Raw genomic sequence first — 19,877 nt, forward strand, 5'->3', positions numbered from 1 at the left:
TTACATGCAGAACATGGCACATGCATCTGTCTCCCATGTCTGTATCTTTGACTGTATGTGTTCATTTAGTCAGATCAAAGTAACTTAACGGGCTGCTTTTATTGTTGCTCTGCAGTTAATCGTCTCCAGAGCTTCAGTCTCAAGTGGTGCCAGTGCGTCAAGTCCACAGACGGACACAAACTCTTTCTCCCTTTTGCTCTGTTTCACACATCCACACACATGGACGGGAGTCCAAGCCAAACATGGGATGGGCGTTTTTCAGTTAAACAGATGGACCACCTGACACTGCACTGAAAACAAAGGTCAAAGTTCACACTTGGGATCTGTCAAACTACCTCCACACTGCTGAGGACACAACAGAAACAGAACTCGTAAAGAGTTTTACACAGTTAGATTGTTCCAGTGCTTATTTTGAGTAATTTGCAGCATTGTGTTTGCTTAAGTAAGACTGGGTTGGTTTCTGCATGAACTAATGATGAGCTTGGAGAATAATTCATATAACAGGGCATCTACAAACCCACTTATCTGTCACGGGTTTGAGCTTTGGAAATATTTAAATCATCCACAGCTTTGTAGAGCTCAAGCACTTGAGGTTTGGAGCAGAGGTAAAAGTGCAGTACATCATCACAACCACTGGAGGGCAGTGCAGGGAGATTAGCCTTCATGATTATTCATTTGATGGATAAAAGCAACAAGAAGCAACAAGTAGAGACACTTCCTTACCACACACAAGGAACTTATTGTGTGTTCTCATTCTCTGTAATTTTTGGCCAAGGTTTTTTATTCGTTTTGACAAAAGCCAAATGAGTTTACACTTAACAAGGTGAGACAGTTTCACCTCCACTCAGTTACCCCCGTCCATGGCTTATTACATAACACACATTAACACACAGTAAATGCACTCACCTCAAACACGTCTTCGTCCAGTAGTCGAGTTCCAAACACAGTGACTCCCTCGGTGCTGACGTGGGGGTGGTGACCTCTGAGCAGGTCCAGGGTGTCCAGTTTGACACAGTCCAGGTAGAGAGTCACTGACTGGCCCTCCACACTGTAAGCTACTCTGTGCCACCTGGCAGGAAGGAGAGAAGAAGAAATTCACATATTTCCTGACATTTCTTTTCAAAGAAGGTTTTGTGTCTGAAGTTTATGTAAAAATATGAATGCGAGGCAGACACAAAAGCATGTGTATGGGGCCTGTGTGTGAGTGTGTGTGAGTGTGTGTTGTTACCCACTTGCCATCAGCCAGGTTGACCTTTCGAAAGGTGGGATAAAGTTCTGGAGGTGGCTGACCCTCATGGTTCTCGTACAGGAAGACAGGAGAACGGCCGACTTCTAAACCCAGCTGCTGTGTGCCCTGAGGAAGGAGAGACGGATGACTGGATAAAATGATAATGGGAAGAGGGAGATGTTTTCATGCCAGACAACTACAAAATCCTCTGACAATCCACCGCAAGTGAACTCAGGTTCTTTACATTTGGAATACTGGTGTACGTGGGATCGGCCAGTGTCCGAAATCAACTTTTTGACCGGCCAAGAGGAGTGGTAGATGAAAAAAATCCACCGGCCAAGTACCAGCCTTTGTGTCGCATATATATTTGCTTCAGTACATTTAATTGAGACCATAAGGTATTACGCTGAATACAAAGAAGAAGCCAGAGCATTTGAAGCAAAATTATTTTAATATATTGAACAACTCATCACCACAGCCTCAGCATTTGAACAAGTTCTCTCTGGTAAACAGTGATGCACTGTAGCTGTCTTGGGCTTTCATTGTGAAAGGTAAGAATGGAAGGAGTAAAGATGCAATGCGCTGCTATTGACAATATAGGAGGCAATAAGGAGTCTGCTATCTTAGTTCAGACTACAGAGTCTCTGTGTTATTATTTTATTACCTTTATGTGAGTAGATGATGTCCCATTTTAATGCAAAACTAGGGGCACTTGAGACGGTCGGTTGTTTTGCAGCAGTGTTTATAAGTGCGTAAAATCATATCTGTAGTGTGTGTGTGTGGCTCCAACACTGACAAGAGAAGTGCAGCAAAGCAGCGTGCCCGTAAATGACAACAAAATTGGTAGAACTCTCAGCATAGTTTTTGTTACATGACTGTTTTGGTACATTAATCTGCCAATGTGACGTATAGCCTACTGAGATTTAATCCGCAAACAGAAAATCTACCTGCATTTGGCACTTGGCGGGTGTTAGTGTCAGACCCTGGAAATAGCATTTACATAATATTTATATTTAAAAGTAATATTAATGTGCACTTTCAAGCATGATGCATACCTGTGAGTCGTACAAGGAGAGGAGAAAGACCTGTGAGCCTTTCGCAGCTCTGACTGTTGTCATCACTGAGAAGTTCATGGGGAATGGTGAATCTGGAGGGAATGCAAACACACAATCATTAGGGCGCAGTCTTTCCATGACTAAACACATTCATACCCACATGTGGTTATTTACTTCACTGAACAAGTCCACACAGAGTTTCATTAAAATGTACCAGGGAAGAGTTGACTGGTAGGGGCGCTCAGTTGAATCTTCTTGTCGATCTTAAATGAGAGGTCTGTCTCCTCTCCTCCCTGCCTGCTGGTGCACAGTCCTGACTCCAGTGACACGCCCTCCATGTCCTCCGACAGCTCCAGGACCTTCAGGACATCAATAGGATTGGCTGCAAAGAGACAAGACACAGTATGACTGAGATGATTGGTGTGTTCGATCTGCTGTTGCACATCATTCGAGGTTTAAGCACCTGAAAGGAAAATGCCAGGTTTATTGCCCTTTTAGACCTGAAAGTGACCTGCAGAGGCTTCTCCAGAATCAAACACTGGCAAGGAGTGTTTTGCTCTGCTTCCAATGGCAGACATTTGGCATTATCAAATTTAAGCTGCAGCAGCAAAAAAAATATATCTGTGATATCTGTGCTTGTTTGCGTGTGACAACTAAATCCTCCTTCACTTTCTGCAGCTGCTGCCAACAAATTTCCGGCTCCCATTCTGAAAGAGCCTTTAGCCAGTGCTGCCTTGGCCGACCTTCTGCCCCAACCCCAGCCTTACAGAGCCCCTGTGGGCAGCAGCGACCCTTTGTCGTGACGCAGGAAAAAAAAAAACACACTCACTGTCACACTTCAAACAGCATACAAGAAGTAAGATACAGTTAAAAGACAACAAGTCAAACTGTTTTTAAGTTGCTTCTTTAGCACACTGTTGGACTAGGATAACTGAATAAAAGTAGAGTGGGACAGCCCTAACTCTGGCCACTGACAAAGCTTTTTCAACATATGACTTTTCTTAAAATGAAGGATACCACACAGGGAAGACGCCTGTGTGGAACCAAACTATAGAGAAGATATAAAGGCTTGGACAGAAATCAGAGAGTCTGACCTGATGCACTGGTGTCAGTACAACCACATTTTCCTGAATTTCAGCAAGACTAAAGAGATGATAGAGGACTTAAGGAAGGAGCATGTAGGGAACTACACCCCTTTAATATCAACAGGTCCTTGGTTGAGAGGGTGGGCAGCTTCAAATACCTTGGTGTCCACATCACTGAGGACCTGACTTGGGCGCTGCATATTGACTTGATGAAAAAAAGCAAGGCAGAGACTGTTTCACCTCAGACCCTTGAGGAAATTCTTGGTATCTCCTAAAATACTGAGCGATTTCTACTACTGGCACCATTAAGAGTGTCCTGACGGGGAACATCACAGCCTGGTATGGAAACAGCACTGAACAGGACTGCAAGGTCCTGCAAAGAGTGGATGATTCAGCTGGACACACTATAGGCAGAGCTCTATGCTGCCTAATGCATGTTTACATCGGATGCTTCAAAAATAAGACCATGGGAGTCATTAAAGACCCCAGCCACCCAGATGACAGCCTTTTCTCCCTGTTAAGGTTGGGAAGAAGGTTCCGGTTACACCAGGCCAATACTGAGAGGCTCGGGGAGAGCTTCTTCCCTCAGGCCACAAGGATCCCAAGTAAGCACCCTGCCTAGGACTGCCCAATCATATATTCACTACTACAGTCTTTTTTAACAGACAAGTCCACCCCTAAATCCTCAACAACTCCACCCTCTCGTTCAAATATGGTCACTTCTAGCTAAAAAAAAAAAAAAAAAAAAGCTGTCAACAGCCAAACAGAGGCTTTCAAACGGGAGTCCACAAACCAGTTGATGACATCACAGTGGCTACGTCCATCACTTTTATACGCTGCTATGGATACCTTTAGTTGAACATACTTTGCTTAGTGATTTAAGACAGTGGTGAGACTGTCGACTAAAAGTATGTTTGAGAAGTTTCGCTTGTTTCTACAGCTTTTCCAATCAATATGGTTTACATTAACAATGGATCTCACTCTCCACGGAGCCCTTTAGCCCATTTTAGCTCATTTTTGGAGTCTTCTGACTCAAAACCTTTTCTTATTACCCTCTCCTGCAGCTGAGCAAACAGCTGTTTTTAGCAAACAAGCTCTGATTGACCCACTGTGCATTTCCAACCCAATAACTGACTAGCTGATGTTGAATATCAAAAACATGGATTTTCCTTAATAATGGTTAAAAAAAAAACACAAACAAACTGACAGTGTTCTTTAACTGTTTTTGTGTGATGTTACCAAGGTCCTATAATTAAGCTACATTGTAAACAAACTAATGAAATACTTAATCAGTCAAACCATGTGCTCTTTGTTTCTCTCGCTTTCTCTCTCTCTGTCTGTCTCTTTCTAGGAGACGTACTTGTTGCAGAAGCTTGCTGTAATCACATGATAACGCCCATCTTGGCACTGACACACACAACATCACACAACAAAGACTAATACCAGAGGGCAATGAAGAAATACATGTGTTCTGATGATGATTGAGCCTGAGAGCACACACACACAGAAACACAGAAAGAAAGAGAGACATTTCTGAAGGCAAGATGTGGTCAGAGTTGTAGCTTAGGCAAAAATGCATATCATATGCATGCACACATTCTTTTGAGCACTGCAGACACAATGGTCACAGAGATCTGTGAGATGGACTAAGCAGAAAAAGATGGGATGTAAGAGATGAGACCGGGGAGGAGACGGGAGGGAAATGTGCAACATATTGAAAGTGAAAAGGGAGAGAAGGGGGTAAAGGAGGGAGAATAGAAGAAATAATAGATGGTAGGGGAGAGGAGGGCATGCCTCTACTGGTGTGGCTCCTTTTCACACGTATTTCTGGGGCTTACGTAAACCCTCCATCTGCTTTGCACCTTTCAACACACACCACCACACAGACACACACACACACACACACACACATGCACACACAAAGTTGGCATAATGTCTGAGTCTGAGCGCCAGATGTATTTGTCGCCCTTTTTTTTTGTTTGCGTGTCCATCTGTTTGTCCATATGTCTGTCTGCCAGCCTGCCTGCCTGTTGGCATTCTGTCAGCTTGTTATTCTGTCAGTAGTGTTCAGGGCACCATATTATTTACTGATACAGCTAATACTGCACTCCTAAAACCCCCAATTATTTTTGTTGCTTTATGATCTGAGAAACGTCTGTAAAATTCTGACATTTGCTTTCAGGGATTTGTGCTCTGATTGCTCACTGCAGCTTCAACTTCAATCACGGGCCCCTTTCACACATCAACTGCAAACCTGAAATTACCCTGACATTACTCAGAGACGCTGTATGAGAGAACAGAAATGTCTGAATTAGTTGGATCAGACATTAAATGGACTTTCCCCTGCCAGCCCCCTGGTACAAAGTTTGATTGAGCCCATGTGTGAATATAGCAGGCCACTGACCAGAGAATTCACAGCGAACAAGTGGGCGTGTTGATGATGCATCTATTATGTGGCTCACACAAAACCAGAAGAAAACAAACATCCAAGGGTAAAGAAGATGCCCCATTTACACGAAGACTGCAAAGAAAATATCAAACTGGAGAGATGATGAAATTCTGGAACTTCTCGCGTAAGGACTAAAACCAAAATCGTCAGACAGGATCAAGGAACAACAAATGACTCTGTTGTTTATGACCAATTATGAACCGGCTGCGTGACTACAGTGTAATTTGCATCATATCCTGCCTCCTACAAGCTCCAGACCAAACAAAGTATTTCCAGTAGGTGAGAATGCTTCTGACTTGGACAATCTCCTGTTGTGTGATACATGTGTGTGAAAGGGAAACAGGACAAAGTCTGAACTCATAGTTCATATGGGAAAACGACTATAAACTGAGTGATCAGAAAATTTTGAAAAACACTCGTACAGTGTAATACAATGCAATATAACAGCCCTGCAGTGCGCTTACAGTAAAAGGTTTGATTTCTTATTGACTACTACTCTACTACTCCAGATGTTTGTGTGTGTTGATTCCATTCTGCTGCACAGTTTGAAGCTATATTTTTTGTTGGTGGTGCATTGGCCTGCATTGTATTTAAAGGTATTTTAAAATTTACATAAATGGAGGAGCAAAGACATTAGAAAAAACTTCATGATATAATGCAGTAAAATATGACATCACACACTACAGCCACAAAAATGACTGGGAATAAGGGACAACAGCTCATGTGGCTCTGACCAAAGGCAGAAAATCCACCAACAAGCACCTCTAGAGTTCAATAAAGCTTATTATCTTGTTTGTTTAATCGGTACAAACACCATAGTGTAAAAACTACAAGTTGTGTGGTAGACTATTTCTTGGCCAGGTGCAATGTTGCTAAGTATGCTGAGCTAATCAGCTAGTAAATGGATGGATGGAGCTGCACTTATAACACTACATGTCACATTCACCCTTTCACACACCGGTGGTCGAGTCTACCATACAGGGTGCCACTTGCTATTCAGTTTTAACACGCTCACACACTGATGGAACAACCATTGGGAGTATAAAGGGGTTCAGTATGTTGCCCAAGCATACTTTGACATGCGGACTGGAGGAGCTGGGATAGAACACCCAATCTTCTGATGACAGGAAGTCCCACTCTACCTCCTGAGCCACAGCCACTGCAGCTTCATATTGTTGTGACCCTGCAGGACTAACATGGGAGAAGCTCAAGGGGAGTTCATGGGAAAAAGATGTTGCCCAAAGTCCAGCTGAATGGGTCAGGTTCAGAACGGGGAGGGGTCAAGGGTGGAAAAAGGACGAGAGACTTTAAAGGAAGCCTGAAGAGTGATGCTCCTGAAGTTAACCCCAGTTATAAACTAACTAGCTACCTTCTACTACTAGTCTTTTTGTTGGTATGGGCACTCTTCCAACCCTGTTATTAGCCTGTAGGCTAGGGTAAGCTAGGTTACTAAATCCTGGTTCTCTGGTTAAACTTAAGCCATTGTGTCCTCATCATTCAGGTGGCTAGCCAGCTGTGCAGCTGAGCCAATATTTGACACACATACGACGACGTAATACGTGCTATCACTCTATAAGGGTGAATTTTGTTTGTTAAAAAAAAAAAAGACAAAGTAATGCGGGATTGCAAACCAGTCAACAAAAACTGCAACACAACATTACGATCATTCCGAAATATGACAGAAACGTTGCCTGTCTTTTGGTTTGCATTTCTTATGGTTCAGTTGTGATTCACAGTTTTTCTTTGCGCTTCTCAGTTTTTCTGAGTTTGGTCATTACTGTACATGGACCAATGTGTTAGGGGTGAGGATTCTGTGTGGTTCTGCTGCTCTTCTATTTGTCCAACAAACTCAGTTATATCCTGCTAGGAACTGTCTTCTTCTCATCTAACTCTCAGCAATATGACAAATAAACTGTCAAACTATTTCTTCAAAATCCTCCCTCCTATTTTCCTTTCTATATCATGAGTCTTTTCCCATAAACGCGTTTTAATTGAGCACCATGTGCACATTACTAAATGTATCCATATTTTCATTTCTTTTCAGTAACTCTGCACGTCTGTAAGATTGTAGTTGCAGTATATATTACAGTATAAAGTGGTTTTATTTTTCTGGTCAATTATTAGCATGACAAGCTGCCAACATGTTTTTCATAAAGCCATAAACAGGCTACAAGTTAGCTCTTGGTGTTCAGACATGTTAGAGCCATGGTGAGATTTAAGGTAACACTGCTTCTGACATTCATAAGCAGTGTGTACAAGAAGAGGGGTTTCAGTCGTACATACCAAGAAATGATCTGACATCTGAATGCAGCAGAGGACAAGACGAGACAAGGCAACGCTCTGCTCTTACTCTATATACACTTAAACATCAGGTCATGTATCAGGTGAAGTTTCCCTCCACTGCTGATTCCTAGAATGTACAAGAATAACACAACATGTCTGTAAAGTGGACACACATATTGTGCATATACTGGGCTAATTAATACCAGCACTCAGTGCTGGTATTAATTAGCTGCTGCTGTTATCCTGAGGCTCTAAACTGTGGTGTGAGGGGACACCACGATCAACATGCACACACACGCAGACCATGTCAAATTTAAGCGTCAACATAAAGCAGAGCAACCGTAGTTTAAACACACAGCAAGACTCAACTATTCAACTACAGCAGATAGATAGATAGATAGATAGATAGATAGACAGATAGATAGATAGATAGATCGATCAGACTAGGATGATCTTCTTATGTGCTTACTTTGCAGTAAGGGCATTGAGGTTGTTTACATTCCTGAACAATGTAGGACTTGTAGCCATTTTCATACAAACTTCTGCAATTTTAGGCTGCAGTAGAGGAACGAAAGAGCATCACAGAGGAAGCTAGTGTCTGCTGGTCATAGCCATTGATTGCAATTTATGACAGTTACTGAAAATGATAACTTAAATTTATGTCTATTTGTCCTGTGTGTTCTTATCCTTTATAACCGTGTATATAAAGGGATACGATTCCAAACCTTTCATTTGGTGTGGATGTAAACATCCTTAAAGCCGGGATAGGCAGTTTAATTTGCCTACACTGTCAAAAAGAGAGTCAGACAATAAACAAAATAAAACGCGTTATTATTAGCGAAGCCTTTCAGAGATGGAGAGAAAACGTTGCTAATAGTTTAGTCTCTGATAACCGGTGTTAAAACTTCAAGGCTGCTGTGTCACGTTCACTTTTTTGTAGGCCTAGCTAACATTAGCTAGAGCCTCAAATCATAATGTGTTCTCCGCTTTACTGCCTGCCGCTTTAGACCACCTCACCAGAAGGAGGGCTGGCAGCAGCTCCGAAGTTAGGCCCCCAGTAAGCGGCTGCAGAAACACCAATCCTGTCAGCACAAACCCTAGCAAACAGGTTAGATACGACACTGCCGCTGGCCACCAGCCCATTGTCACACCCAGCGCTGGCCAAACTCAAGCCACTACAGCCACTGCCCAAAGGTCCATCTGCCGAGCTGCTGGCTGCTCTCCTCTAGGGGAAGCAGTACATTCATAGCAGCGGGGAGCAAGGCGAAGGGACTGTGGGATGGCTAATGTTAGCTTGCTAATTCTTGTCCCATTTGTGGTCTGATAAACACAGAGAGAAAGCAGGGCAAAGAGAGGCTGAGTCAATGAACTCTATGCAACTATACAATGAAATAAGATTAAGTCATTAATGTATGGGAAACACCGGGTTACTGTATGGAGCGTGTGCATACGCCCGTAGTCACCTGGTGGGAGGGCATGAGACAGAGAGGAAAGAGAGGAAAGCTGCAGGAAGAGGCTGTATTTTCAAATTCTGCCAATTTTTTTCAGGTTTCTACATAGCCTAGCCTCAATTTAAAGCTAAACGTCAGCAGGGTTAGGGTCAAAAAAAAAAATTTTACATTTCAAATCCAGTGTGCTGAAGTTGAGAGGCATAACAAAGACAAAGCCTTTCTAATACTTTTTGATTGTACTGTAAACAGGCATGCATCAATCCAACTTTTTCCTCTACCAATACTGATTCAGTGATCTCATTACAAATCCAATGCCAGCGCTCTCTCTCTCTCCAAATCTAAAACCTGTATACCACACTTTGTGGAACTACTACTGGGATCACTTTTATGTGAGTTATGTAACTGATATGTCAAACACTAAATCCTGTGATGACACTGTTGATAATGATGGATGGACAGACAGACAGACAGACAGACGATACAAGTGTTGAAATAACAAAAAATAACAAAAAAGTTAAGCAGCGAAGTGTAAAGTGGATGCCACTGTCTTTCATCAGAGATCCATCTCTGGATAAGGTTCCACATTTATACATACAGGATGCACAAGAAAGTGGAGCAGTGAAGCAGACGCACAGACACAAACAACACAGCGACACACTGACACACAGACAACTTAACAGGCACCACATTGGAAAGACTATGGATTTTCTGGAAACCAGATGTGTGTCTGTGTTTGTGTGTGTTTATGTGTTTGTGTGTGTATGGATGAAGACTTTTTTTTGGTGTACATGTGTGGTTGTACGTGTGTGTTTGTGATTAGTCTGTCATTAACTCAGTAAGGGCGAAGAATGCAATAACATGCCTTTTGCAGAAACACAAACTAATGTTTAGTTGAGCCTCCTGCATTGCACCAAGACACACACACACACACACACCACACCAGCGTTCAGATCCCCCACAGATGATTTGCCCCAGGAGTCTATCATTACAGTACTTTACTTCTTTTGCCCTTTCTCCGGCTAAGTATCTCTTTCTGCTGATTATCTCAAGCGTCTTTCTCAAACATCTGACACGACTCTCTGCAGAGACTAAACCAGGAGAATGATAAAAAGAGAGAGATGAAAACCAGAGAGGAGAAGAGAGGGAGAAAGAGCGCAAAGGGAAGAATAGGATGTAGGGACCATGTGTTTTCTTTCCTCCCAGTTCAGCTGGCTCTGATCAAAGAAACACACTGGATAGCCTCTCCTGCTGTCTGATGCATGCGCGCACACACACACACACACACACACACACACACACACACACACACACGTATTTACTTAGATGAATCTTAATATAAGTGACAGAGAGTAAGAAGCTAGCAGACAGACAGTCATGCTCTTTATCTCCTTCTAGGAATCTGTGGCACTCGTGTCAAAATCACACATGATCTCATGTCCCAACATCTCCACCGTAATCTCAATTCCTCGTTTCAAATGAACAAAGAAAGGTTTTACAGACATTCATTCCAACAAAGTCACTCTTCCTCTCAAACACAGATCAAAGACTGCATCAATATTTGTCATTCACGGGGCTCCAACTCTTCTCGGACAACTACACATTGCTTTTTGTGGCCCTGTGCTCTATTATTGTTGGATGTTGCATCATACATTGACTTTGATTTTGGGGAACAAAGACTGAGCGCATTTTAAACATCAGACAAATTTATAGCACACAGACTTATTATGCCAGAATGCAAAGTGCACAAATTTATTTTACAGAGAAACGCCCAATAACTTATCAGTTATTCATGTACAGATGTATCATCTGTATTTTCATTATGCACTTTTTTGTGCATTTCAGTGTACTGCATGATATATTATAAGGCCTCGTCCACACCATAGACTGTAAAAATAACGACTGTAGCCATTGTGACGTAACGCACTGGTCTGTGGACACCCGTTTTGACGCCTCCAGCATTTTGGCTGCCGCGATCTTGGTTATTTTGGAGCCAGAAGTGACCATATTTGGACGAGAGGCTGGGGCTCAAGTAGACATTCGGTAGATTGCAGTATTCAGCACTTCCATGTTGGCTTCATTTTTCAGCCCCAAGGTGGTCCACATGTGCATAGGTATTATTGAAAACGGGGTTTTTCCCTCCTTCATTTCCAAAAAAAATTCTCTTCAACGCAATTACTGTTTTAAGAAAATCTCCACATTATTGACCTTAACCCTAACTTAGAACACAACAGAAGTGCTTTCAAGAGCATGCAAAACCAACAGGCGGCGATATAGCCCTAACCCTGAAGCTAAGCAAAAAAGAAGATGAAGAAGAAGTGAAAGATTTTGGCCAATCAGAAGTCTGGAAAAAAAAACTGTTGCTAGAAAACTACCTGGCGGAGTGACCTCGGCTCCGAAGTGCATTCTTCTGACTCCTCTGTTGCTCAGTATAATGGAAGAGTAACTGTACATTTATGCATAAACATGTAAAAAGTCCTGTTAGCAAGGTTAGAGCCAGAACTATTTTAGCCATGTCCACTATTGTGCAAAACATTGCCTCATTGGTGACCCCTCACAAAGGAGATAATTGGCACACACTTCAATGATACAACCAGAAACTCAGTTTTCCCTGTCTACATGTCAACGCTAAAATAAAGAGTTTCTGAAAACCTTCACCATGGAAGGAGTTTTAGAAAAGGTCCCTTTTCATTGAGCTAAAACGCAGTTTGCATTTGGACGAAAGGCAAAATCACATAGAGAAAGTTTCGTTTTTTAATATATCAGTTTACGTGCAGACGGCCTAAATTAGAAGTCTAGCGTGCATTAAATCAGCTTCACTTGATCAAACAAAATAATTTATGGGGTGACACATCACATCCTGTGTCAAGTCAAGTTTATTACATGCGGTGATGGTTGAAACATCTGGGCAAAAAGAAAAAAAATAACTGACTTTGAGACTAAGCAAAAGCCAATCGCATGCTGCAAAGATGCATCACCAAGACACTGTTTAAAAAATAATCCCTTGTAGTGCAGAGAGGAATATCTGTAATGATCACATGAAACAGTGAGCATTACCTGTAATGAAAGCCACTTTCTTAAACAAGCAAAGAAATGACCAAAGTACCTATTACAAATTCATGGATGTTACTGAGCAGACCAGTTAAATTAAATTATGAATACAGCTGCTCATCTACCTGATATTTTTGCAGCAAACTCCAAGTCAGTGGGCGCCACCGCGTTACAAGTTGAAAAAACTCCCTGGTGTCTGTCAGTTTGATCTTTTTTATGGACTATTAGTTAACTGATCACTACATCTGTGACTTAACAGTTTTTATACTTACTCAGATGAGTTCAGTCTCATATTTATGCTGACAGTGTTAAATGTGGCTCCAATTATTCTATTCCCACTGCTAGATCATTTTTACTTTAAACAAATTAAGATGGCTGTCTGAATCGACTAATAAGGGATGAAAAGAGACATTATATCAGAGTCAACTATATTTGCTGTAAAATAGGGCAAATCTGACTTCAATTACAGCAGGGCACAGTATTAAAAATGGTTTGATAAATGGCACTAAGAACTGTCAAAACAAGGCTAAGAGTCTACAGCGATGGTGTAAGCTCTGTGTAGCTGTACTGAGCCGAATGCTAACGTCAGCATGCTAACATTTTGATGTTTAAAAAAGTTTAAACAATGATATTTTACCATTGTCACCATCTTAGTTTAACATGTTAGCATGCTAACATTTGCTCTTCAGCATCTCAAAAAGCAGTTGAGGTTGATGGACTTTCATGGAAACCCATCCCAGAGATGAATGGTACTACTGTAGCTCTTACACAGCTCTGGCCTATTGGCAACAGGAAAGGAGTCTATCAGCTCTTTTTAGCAGATTTAAAACAACAACAAAAAAAACATACATGGTAAGTTGGTGGAAAAGAGCTCTCATGAAGGTCCACAGAACATTTCAAAGTTGTTGAGGCACTTCAGTCTGGACCAGAGCGGTGGACTGACAGACGGCTGGACCGCCATTTTCCCCTCCAGATAACTGCTATTGAATTCTGCAGATTTTAAAGGGAGTCGTGTCTACTGTAAAGATGATCCATCATCATTTACTGGTCAGAGAAGAAGAATGCTAAACAAAATGTACTCAACTCACAGCACACTCATACTACATTTTCCATCTAATCACATTTGGCACCCTAAAATTACACACTCTAGACTAAAACATTATAGCCACAGAATCATAACACTACAATAACAAAGCATCCAACTGCATTACTGCCTACATACTTCCTTGCCCTCATTGCATTATCAGTTTCATTCCTGTTGTGTTCTGTTTGTGGTGAGGAACGCCTTCATCCCCTCTCGCTCTAACTGACCTGAAAACCTAATTTAAACAATTCTCTTTAAACTGTCAGTTACAAGGACTTCTCTCATCAATCACTGCACAAAAATGTTTCCAAATCTGTCATCTGAGCAGGCAACTCCACACGTTGTTTTGGTAAGCAGAGGGAAGCATTATCCCCGTCGGCTACAGTTCAACCTGACAAAAAAATCATACCTAGTCAGCTGGCTCTTTGTTGTCGTCTTTTACCCGAACCTTGTTCTTTCCTAAACACACAGACAAAAACAGACACCATCTCTTTCTCTCATGGTTGCTCCTGGACACCCATGAATTGACACATTGACACATGACCTAAGAAACACGATTCATTTAATAACTGAGTGAATTAGAATTTGCCCTCATTGTTTCCTTGAAGTTGTAGGATATCTTGCAGGTCAAATACTGTCTAAAAGATGCCCTGGGAGGGGATTTGACGGGAGCTCGAGACAGCTGTACCTTGGCTGTAACTAATAAGGCTAGTCGTACAACAAAAATGTCAAATTCCTCCAAAAACATACGCACTGTAATGTAATAACAATGAGCAAGGGCTACAAACTTGCACTGATCCAGAGTGTTAATTCCCCTTGTAAAGCAGGGCGAGCAGAAACGGGATGGCACCTCACATTCCCACTATCACACCAGGTCTTATTCACCATAAAGCACATGCCTCCTCCCCCTATCTCTCCAGAGTCCTCTGCTTGTTCATGGCATCCCGTTAGAAACCGATGCAGGCACAGAGATTGGCTAGTACAATGGCCAGCGGGATGCTAGTTCAGCAGAAAGATTCACACTTGTCCATCGGGATTGTGGCTGATGCCCATTTCTTAGTCTTTTCTTAATGTTTACATTAGTTGTGAAAGTGACTATGATGGCAGTAAAGGGCATACAGCCATTCCAGACTGGTTTAGCATGTTAGAATGCTACAATTGCTAATTACCACTTAACAACTACAGTACATTAGTTTTGTAGATATTCATGAACCAAAATATTGGACAAATTAAAATTTTGACCTGATGAAAAATCAAGAGATGACCAAAATTATTACAACACAACTTGAAAAAAACATACATGTCAGTACAAAATTTCATGTCAATCCATTCAATAGTGGTGAACCCACCGACAGACACTGCCATGCCTCGAGGTACGCTGCTAGCGTGGCTGACAATATCTCAAAAAGATTATTTCCACACTGAATCACATGTGGTAGAAAAGCACTACTGTTGTGCCTCTGGCTCCATTCAGTGATGTCACAGCAGGTGTTTCCCATCATCTGTCAAATCAACACCTGCTGGAACATCACTGATCGGGGTGTGGCCATTTTTTAAATGTTTAACTTTTGCAGATCCAAGCAGCAACTAATCTTTACCTACAGTCTTTCAATGATGCACTTGGTCTAAAATTAAAAGCTTAGCTGTCGTTGTTGGTGTCAGACAATGAAATATGAGCAACACACACTGGAAAGGTGAGGTGGGTATCTCCTACTTAAAAACATGTGTCTACCTGGCTGACAGCCTCACCAGATGGAGGATACAGATCTTAAACTGAGTCTGATTTTCTACTCATACAGAGCTCTGATGTAACTTTTTATTCGCTATCTAAACATCACACTACTTTCTGTATTAACACATCGCACACGACATAAATTGTGTCCAAAACAAATGTATTTCCACTGGGGATATGGCTTCTGAGTTTTTCTCGACTACTGGAGTTTTGGAAGCAATTAGCTCAGAATATAACAGGAAAGCTTGAAACTAAACAAAATCTAATTTAGCTACATCACACTGGCAACCAGATGATTTTACTGAATACTTGGAAAGCAATAAATAACAAGGACCAAGCTTATGGCTACCTGGATGTGCAAGTTACATACAGAGAGTGAGGCAGGTAAGAGTTTTTAAACACCTTAGGACACACAGTAACATACCTGACCGTAACTTGACCACAGTGCTCGGAAAACTATCGTCATAATTCACAGTCAACCTGCTGACAGCCAGGTGTGTGTGATCGCAATTGACCACAAGCAAAAAATCAAGGGTGACATGTAACGGAAGAGTTTAATTATGGGTGTTATGATATAGTTGTCCGGTAGCTACAGAGGAGGAGCTAAACGTAAATCCACATTGTACTGCATGTGTGTGTACACACTTGTTTGTCTGTGTATCTGTGTTTGTCTTTACCCGGGGCAGTACTTACAAGGGCATTCCTATTTACAAGGATGTGCTCTCTGACCGCCTGTGAGAGGCTACAGGGTTTACACCTTGACCTAGTTTGACCCCAGATGACCCCTAAGGTCCAGAGGTCACATTATTCACTTCAACAATGACCTTCACAGACAGAGTGAGGTTTCACCCAGAGTGTGTGTGAGTGACAACATAATATAGTGTGATCATCATACTGGAAGAAAAAAGCCTAACAACTTCTGTCATTATTTGGTTTTCCCTTTTTAAATCTTATTTCTTATTTTTTTATTGAGACATGATCAAATAAACTATGATAAAATAGCCAGCAGGCAAGTTTTCTTTAATCTTCAGTGCAAAGCCAGATTGTTAGAAATTCTTTGAAGGCTGCCGCAACGTAACATAAATGCTTTTCAGCTTTTTCTCAGCACGTGGAGGCAATATGGTGGAGCCTTTGCCAAGTCACCTGCTGGTTGACTCTTTCACAGTGAATCGCTGTTGTTATCCTGAATAAAGCAGGTGGGATGCTGACTTGCATATAAAGCAGCCATTAAATGAGAAAAAGAACTAATGTAATGAGGTTAAGATGAGGGATGTGAGGTTTTTAAAGACTTTTCTGTGTTTTTTCTCTGTGCGAGATGAGAACTGTTGATGTTTCTGGGCTTGTAAAAGCACATGAAGAAATGTGACTGACTAAACAATTCTAACTCAAGGTCCATTTAGTAGCCGATCTGGAACTTTCGATCATATCACCTGATCTTTATCAGTAGATCTCATCTTGAGTTGAGCTCATTTTGCCAACTGCTGTTTCTTGGGTCAAGAATTAACTCAACTTTTAAAGTAGTAGTGAGCAGTTTTTCAAAAGTTTGTTATTTTGGGGAAAAAATATTCTTATTTTCTTTCTTGCCAAATGTTTGTCTTCCCAAGTTTCCAAGGTACCCCTAAGACTCTAGGAATTTACATCCCTGGGCCAAGAAACAGCCTATGTCCAAAATCCAATACTAACACGCTGTACGCTAAAACAGTATATGAGATTTTTTAGTATGTCTGAAACCTTAGTATGAAACCAACAGTATGTGAATTACATAATATTTTGGTGAAATGTTACAGTATGCAAACACTGGACACTATGCTTGTAAAAATATCCCACAATGCCATGCAGTAGAGGACAACAATCACTATGGACAGCGACCAAGACACTTCTGTAACATCCATAACGCGTCAATTTAAGTGTAAGTATTTAAGAAGTGTACGATTTCACTCTGCTACGTGTGATACAGTTTTTTAAAGTCTTTTTAAATTACTGGTAGAGCTGAGGTTGGCACAGGTTACCATGGTTGCGCGTCTCCAACAGGCAAGGAGACTCTCAGGGAGTGATGTGAGTCTGAAAAAAATACATACTACTGTGTATTTACACAAAAGTATCTTGAATGATAGTACACATTTTGGATATGTAGTGCATAGTTTGCGATTTCAGTCACAGCCATAGTCTGGTACGTAACACCCCAAGACACCCCACAGCAAAGTGTTTTTTATCCACTTTGGTTTTGGAATAGATTAAACAAACAAAATACAGCATGTTAATTAGAGAGCTTTGGAGTGCTGATAGGTGGATTTTGTGACCTTTGGACAATCAGGTTAGCTGTTTTCAGTCTTTGTGCTAAGCTAAGCTAACCAGCTTCTGGCTCAAGCTTTGTATTTACTGAACAGACATGAGAGGTGTATGGATCTTCTCTTTAAGTTCTTGGCAAGAAAGCAGTATGTGTATTGTCCCAAAAAGATCAAACTGTTCCCTTGAGGTAATATGGACAAAAAGTTCTTAAGGTGCTCAAGAAAAAATGGAAATTAAAACATTTACAATTCCATAAGTAATTGCAAACTCCATCTGTTGATATAGTATGCTTGAAAGCTCCAGGAAAAGCTACTAAATGGACCTTGAGTTGAGAATGTTTTGTCAACTATTGTTTCCAAGGTCAAGAATGAACTTTGAAGTTCAAAACTACATGTGATGTTCTTGTCTTGAAGCTTGAGAATGCAATGAAAATCACAAAGCTTAATGAGAAATATCAAATTAACTGAAAATCAGTTTAATATTTGAGAATAGCCTGACTCCTCTGGCATGTCCTGATGCACAGGTCCAACTCATTTGGTCCAAGCAGGTTAAAACAGACACTAGTACATGAGGGTCTCAGCATTTCACCATGGTTCCTTATAGGAGCTGATTTAAGTAATTTGCCTTTTAAGGGGCTACTTTAAGATTTTCTGTAGGTTTTATGGTCTCATTGCCTTGCATTAGGAGAAACATAAAAGTCCTCAAACACATGGATGCACACTTGCACTCCTGATAACCATCAATGACACCAGGCTCTAAAAGCTCCAGAAGAATAAAGTCCTCCTCATGTGCCTCCAGTGCAGCTCTGGGGGATGTAACCAAGAGTCCCCGGTACAGTTCAGCACAGCGCACTTTAATTTGCCTCAGTCTGTTCCCCATTACCCAGCTGTACAGGTTAAATATCCTGTATGCTGCTGTATGAGAGCACAGACTGATGCAAGTATGGCAGAACAAGTCTAGACATATAGGCCTATGCCTTTTCCACTGTCTAGCAAATGTGCAGTGGGCTAAAGGAGCCCAGAAATATGGTGGTTCAGTTCAATAAGCTTTATGTCTGCATGACCTGGTACGACAAAATCATCCGTCAAAAAGCCCATTTCCCTGGAAGTTAAATGGAAAATGACTAGGAGTAAAAAATTTGGGGGTGGGGTGGGGTGGGGGTATGTCTTGAATTAACTCATCCTTCACAAATCAAGTTCACATCAACAGTCCAAACATGATCTAGATACACACACAGCCAACAGTGTGTGTGTTTGCTGGAAAGGATTAAAGTGATAAGGAAGAGTTAAGGCTGATATTTAACACTTTGATGAACTCATGAGGGCCCTGAGGGCAGGTGGTGACAACTGATGACACATGATGTGACAGAGAGAGAGAGGAAGAGGAGGACTAATTAAACTTCAGCCTCTTACAGGCTAAAACATTGTCAGGCATTTGAACAGAGCGAGCTAATTATCTGAACAAAGATATTTCAGCCTACCTGCCCTTGAGGTGTAAAACACCGACACGAGCAGCAACAGCAACCATGTCTCGCGCACTGGACTCCATCGATCCATCATGTTGCGTCTGACGCTATCGATACGGCGGCCAGTAATTCCCTCGTGGCTCCCCTGCGCTCCGCGAGACACCTGAAGTCAGTCAGAGAAACTTTTGGCTCTGCGCGCGAGAGCTTTAACAGCCTTGGAACTGCTGCCTCGCGCCCGTGCGTCTCAGCGCGCGCTCCACCAGCTGGCAATTAAGAGCGCGCATGCATACAAACTGATTTAATTGATGAAAAATGGCATTCAGCAGCTCATATGCTCATCTCCTTGCTGTTTTTCTTCTGGATGGACGGATGAAAAACGGAGACCAGCACGGGGGGAAAAGCTCTTAAACTTGAAAGGTCTTTCCTTCTTCACCCGCAGAGAACTTTCCTCACTTTCTCTCCCCTCCTCCCCCCTCTCCCTCTCTCCTCTCACCTCCTCCGGGGTGACCCCTCCCTCCCTGGAGACTCCTGGTTGGGGCTCGTGGGGCTGTGCAGAAACATAATTACAGCGCGTGTCATTATTGGCATCATTATTGTCTGAGTGATTTAAGGGACTATGTGATGTCTCTTTCTCTATTTCTCGCGCGCGCGCACGGGCACGAATGAACACGCACGCGCCCGCACATACACATTGTAACGTTGTCACGC

General features: G+C 41.9%; 1 protein-coding gene across 4 annotated transcripts in view; it reads right to left on the bottom strand.

The window, feature by feature from the left end:
* Positions 1-19,877, bottom strand: part of LOC125886203 (collagen alpha-1(XI) chain-like) — a 61,603-nt gene that overhangs the window by 33,413 nt on the left and 8,313 nt on the right. For 2 of the 4 annotated variants that reach the window (XR_007449014.1, XM_049572212.1), the window contains exons 1-5: positions 19,185-19,608; positions 2,498-2,665; positions 2,284-2,375; positions 1,233-1,354; positions 907-1,069 (exon numbers count right to left, since the gene is read on the bottom strand). Coding sequence is in view for 3 of the 4 variants with exons in the window: in XM_049572212.1 (XP_049428169.1) it covers positions 907-1,069; positions 1,233-1,354; positions 2,284-2,375; positions 2,498-2,665; positions 19,185-19,263 (624 nt within the window). In the remaining variant the exon portion in view is untranslated. Of the gene's footprint in view, positions 1-906; positions 1,070-1,232; positions 1,355-2,283; positions 2,376-2,497; positions 2,666-19,184; positions 19,609-19,877 lie in introns of those variants that run through there. The other 2 variants (XM_049572213.1, XM_049572214.1) reach the window with 1 other exon arrangement.

This window comes from Epinephelus fuscoguttatus, linkage group LG3 (genome assembly GCF_011397635.1).
Source record: "Epinephelus fuscoguttatus linkage group LG3, E.fuscoguttatus.final_Chr_v1".
NCBI classification, from domain to species: domain Eukaryota; kingdom Metazoa; phylum Chordata; class Actinopteri; order Perciformes; family Serranidae; genus Epinephelus; species Epinephelus fuscoguttatus.